Source organism: Triticum aestivum, chromosome 4B (genome assembly GCF_018294505.1).
Source record: "Triticum aestivum cultivar Chinese Spring chromosome 4B, IWGSC CS RefSeq v2.1, whole genome shotgun sequence".
Taxonomy (NCBI): domain Eukaryota; kingdom Viridiplantae; phylum Streptophyta; class Magnoliopsida; order Poales; family Poaceae; genus Triticum; species Triticum aestivum.
In genome coordinates, this window is record NC_057804.1 from 370,233,951 (window position 1) to 370,238,956 (window position 5,006).

At 62.5% G+C, this 5,006-nt stretch overlaps 1 protein-coding gene across 1 annotated transcript; it reads right to left on the minus strand.

The window, feature by feature from the left end:
* Positions 1–2,255: 2,255 nt before the first annotated feature.
* On the minus strand, positions 2,256–4,252 carry LOC123092208 (putative pentatricopeptide repeat-containing protein At3g16710, mitochondrial). The gene has a single exon (XM_044513909.1). It carries the CDS (start codon positions 4,168–4,170, stop codon positions 2,545–2,547), a length of 1,626 nt encoding a protein of 541 aa, XP_044369844.1. The 5' UTR covers positions 4,171–4,252; the 3' UTR covers positions 2,256–2,544.
* Between the last annotated feature and the right edge of the window lie 754 nt (positions 4,253–5,006).

Here is a 5,006-nt window from a genome sequence, read left to right on the forward strand (position 1 = left end):
CACCAGCAGTTGTCCGTTCCCCAGCCTCTCCGCTTTGTTCGGTCACCGATGTGCATCCCGAGAGATCCACCCCCTCGTCATGTAGCGTGATGTCTTCCGAGCGGAGCCATGTCTGATCCTCAGCCGGGACCACAATAGGGAGGGCGACGTCCCATGCACCAATCAACACCCGTGCCATCACATCCTGTCCCACAGACAGCGGGAGCAGGCCTGGGGAGAGAGAGGGAGTGGTCGGGGTCCCACCAACCCTCGGCCCTAGCGCCAACCTGATTGACTAAACGTGGGGAGTCTTCTAGAGCCACCATGCCCAACTCCCATTGGCCGGTCGCACAAACCGACCGAGATTCGGTTTGATCCGCCCTGTGCCCAACCCTGCTTTTACACCGAAAGCATCTGGGAACTCCCTGCGGCAGTCGCCACGCATCTTGCCCGCACTGGCCTGGCCACGCTTTCCAGCAGTCCATCCTGACAGTCCACAACCGCCCCCACGCGAGTGAACTCAGTGGCCACACAGTTGTCCACGGCTGGCCGCCCAACCTGGCCGGCCATCTCCGGCACACCAGACCTGTTGCATCTCGCTGGTGTTGGCGCCGACGCCGAAGACGAGCCCCCCGACATGCCAAATGAGGAGCTCATCCGACCACCACCTTGCTCCTGTTGGCCGCCCTCCGAGAGCGGCGGGACGCCCGTGCCATCCTCGCCTCCCGCTGCGTCCTGACCATGTCCATCACCGCCCGGGGAAGGAGGATCAGGCGGCGGCGACTGCCCCTCACTGGGCTGCCCAATGAGTATCACCAGTCCATCTTGGGTGATGTCAACAGTGTACCACAGTGCATCATCGAGACCAACCTCAGACAGCGCCCGCGCACTCCTCCTGTTTGGCTCCTCAACAACGAGGATGCGCCGGGGCGGAATGCGCGCAGGGTCGTTCGTGCGCAGCCATACCTTGAAACCAGCCATGTCGCTCCTAGATTCCGTGGACGCCACCACCTTGACGACCACTCCCAAGCCATGCAGTAGCACCTTCGCCGAGCGCCGAGTCCAGGCATTCGCTGGCACCCCCCGGAGCACCAGGGGCACCATGAACGGCATCCGTATGCCCGTGGCCCCAGCCTGCTGAAGCCATGGCCGAAGCAGCAAGTCGAATTGCGGCATGCCGGCCCGCACCCGCCTAACCATCATGTCACGGATCTCTTTCGAACGGTAGAGGATCAGGAAATCCTTCGGGAAGTACGGCCTGATTAACATGTCCATGGGACCGAGATCAAACTCCACGCGGATGGCATCTGCCGCCGCAGCCATGTGCGCCGCCTAACGAGAGCCCACCACCGTGACCACCACGGCGGGCAAGTTCCGCTTCCAGTTCACGCAGGTCCGGGCCCGCCTCCATGAAACAACAGTCCACAATGTCCTCCACCGGCACAGAGACGGCCATCGATGCGAACGACCCCGCAAAGCTCAGCCCGACCACGCTCGCCGCCGACCCAGCGCGGACCACCTGACTCCATGGCAAGTCGATGCGCACCGCGCCCACCGACGACGGACCCGGCGGGGGCGGGGGCAGAATGGTCCTGGGCGGGGGTGGGGGCGGCACCATGGGGGACGGGGGAGACTGCGCCTCAGGGGCCGGGCGGGGGCGAGCAGCGGGAGGGGGACGAGGACGGTCCACCGGCGACGTGCTGCGAGGTCATGGGCGCGTGCAACCACGCGCGATATGGCCCTGGCCTCGACAGCGCATGCAGAACGTGGGGTTCGTGCACATAGCCGAGATGTGCTTGTCGCTGCCGCAGTTGTAGCAGCAACCCACCAGCTCCATCGGGATGCGGCGGCCTGGAGGTGGGGAGGACGTGGGCGCCCCAGCTAGGAGGGGAGCGCCGCGTCGAGCGCTCCTGGCCAAGCGCCCGAGGGGCCGGGTCGCGCCGCCCGCCCTGGGTCCGCTAGGCCTCAGCCGTCGGCCTCTGGGGACCGGAGCTGCCACCATGGACGATGGGCCCCCGCGCCGTGCCGACCAAATCAGGCACGAGGAGAAGGGAGCGGAGCGCCGGTCCTGCCGGCGACGTCGGCGGGGGAGGGGAAAGGGACGGAGAGCCAGACGAGGCCGCGGACAGGGACACCCTGGAGGCCATGGTGGACGTCGGGTCCGGAGGGGAGCACCGGCGGGGTTTGGTGGGCGCCGGGGCTGGAGTAGCCGCCGGCGCAGGGGAGGGGAGGGGCGCAGGGCGCAGGGGATGTCAAGTTAGGTGACCTCAAATCCGTATTTTTAAAATCTATTATGAAACTGAACATCAAGCGCAAGTTTTATGGCTACCGCTGATATTATCTCGATTTTTGCGGATTGGCGTTGGAGATGCCCTGATCTCTGTTCTGCCGCCTTTCTGTGAAACAACACTGAAATTGCCGGTGGTGATGCCACAATCTCTTTTCACTAGAACCCATGAGGCATTTGCACATGAGAGTTAAATCACTGTCTTCGGCATCGAATGGAAAGCCTCCAAGAAGAAGGTTCGATTTGCGGTGTACAATCGCTCACTATGGGACACCCAACTACGCGGGCGATTCCCACGCCTCTTCCTTCTCCTGACCCCGCGCCAGCGCCTCCTTGACGTGACGCTTCAGCGACACCACCACGCCCCGCTTCACCGCAGCGGCGTACACGGCCATGGCGTCAGGCCACCTTCCCTGCCGGCTGAGCTCTCCGAGCAGCGCGTCGAACGCGTTCCGGCCGGGCACGAAGTCCTTGGTGATCACCGCGGCCAGCACCCGGAGAGCGTCGTGCGTCCTGCTCCGGTCGCACAGCGCGCGCACCACGTCCGTGTACGCGCGCTTCCGCAGCGCGTACCCCTTGCGCACCATGTCGTCCAGTATGGCCACGGCCGCGTCCACCTCGCCGCCGCGCGCCAGTGCCTGCGCCATCAGGCAGTACGTGTACGACACCGGCTCGTGCCCGGCCGCCACCACCTTGCCGAACACCTCCTTGGCGTCCCTCAGGACGGATATGTCCGCCGCACACTGCCGGCATAGGCCCCGGGCCAGCGTGTCGAGCGCGCGGCTGTCCGCCTCGAACCCGGCGTGCTCCATGCGTTTGAACGTCTTCCACGCGGCGGAGATCTCGCCTGCCCGCAGCAGCGCCGGCAGCACAATGCTGAAGCTGATCTTGTCCGGCGGGCAGTCGTCGTTGTCGCACATCTCCATGAGCAGGTCATACGCTTTCAGCAGGTTCCCCTCCTTGCAGTGGCCGTTGAGCAGCGCGTTGTAGGTGAAAATCGTGGGGGAGAGGCCCATCCGGATGGCATCTTCGAAGATGGCCAGGGCGTCCTCCGTCCGGCCTACCTTGCAGAACCCGTCCAGCACAATGGTGAAGGTGTAGATGTCCGCCGTCTGCTTGGGCGAGTCCTTGAGCTTGTTGAGGAGGTCCCGCGCCTCCTCGAGGCGGCCGACGTAGCAGAGCCCGCCGATGAGGCTGTTGTACGTGCGGATGGTGGGCTCGCTCCCGACGGTACGCATGGTGTCGAACACCTCCATGGCCCTGGTGACGCGTCCACGTTTGCAGAGGCAGCCCACGACGGCGGAGAAGGCGGCAACGCTGGGGAGGTAGCCGCGAGCCACCATCTCGTCAAGCGTCTCCTTTGCCTCGTCGGGCGCGCCCTTCCTGCAGAAGCACTGCACGGCGATGGCGAAAGAGTGGGCGTCCGGCGCAACGACGCCGTTGGGCTCGAGCGCCCTGAAGAGCGCGACCGCGGAGTCGTAATCCCCGCCCCTCGCCAGCGCGGAGATAATGTCGTTGTAGTCAGAGATGGTGAGCGCCGCTTCGTCGCGCTGCAGGAGGTCGAGCACCTTCACCCGCTCCTCCATGGGGAGGCTCATGATCCGCCTCGCGCAGTCACGCGCCCGGAGCTGAGCCTGAGAGCTCCTCCTCCCGCCGCCGCCGTCACCCAATTCCGCAGAGGCCGACTCAAGAACTTTGGCTGACGCGGGATGTTGTTCTCTGAGGAGGCTGCCGTTGCCGTTGGACTGGAGCGCGCCGAGGAGCTCCGCGTCGTGGTCGTCTTGCGGTGGCGCTCTGCAGAGGCAGACGAAGGGCGCCGCGGTTCGAGGGGCCAAGGAGAGAACACCATGGCAGCTGGAGGACGGCGGGGAGAGCGGGAGGGAGGAGTGGTAGAGAGACGCCATGGCCGTGGGCGCGGGGCCGCGGGGGGTAAGATCGAGGAGATGGATGGGGTTTTTGAAGGCGAGAGGATGAGAGGCTCTCGTGCAACGCAGGCGCCACGCCCACGCGGAAGGGACTGCGCGAACTTTTCTTTGAGCAACAGCAATGCCACATCATCACAAAGCCTTCTTATATACTCCCTCCGTTCCAAAATAGATGACCCAACTTTGTACTAACTTTAGTATAAAGTTGAGTCATCTATTTTGGAACGGAGGGAGTACTTCCTTTGTCTTAAAATAAATGTCTCAACTTTATACTAACTCTAATACAAAGTTGTACTAAGATCAAGATACTTATTTTTGAACGAAGGAAATAGTAGTCTCGCGTTTTGGCTGGCTATTAGCTTGGCTCCATTTAATATTGCTTGCAAGTGCATATGATCTGCTGGGATGGAGAGCGCCGGCTCTAGCGCTCGCCGCGGGCTGGAAGCGGGCGCATAGCTCTCGTATCTTGTGCTGCAGCTGAGCTTGACAAAGCGCCCGTTCGCTTCTCTCTCCCTCTTTCTCTCCCCTCCAGATGTGATTTGGCTTATGTGAATGGACTTATAGCCAGTCAGCCTTATTATACTTGCTCAAAGAGCACTGGGCGAGCTACAAACGGATCGGCTAAATTAGAATCTGAATGAAATTTAGCTGTGTCACATCTAAGTCCACGGCCATTAGATCAATTTGCTGAGATTTGTGCAACTAACGTAATCGTTGTCCATCCTGCGCGCGTCAATGTGCTGCCCGTTCGTACCGGCTTGTTTTTTTTCTCTGAGTGGAACGTGCCGGCCTGTTTTTCTGCGGGTGTACGCGAG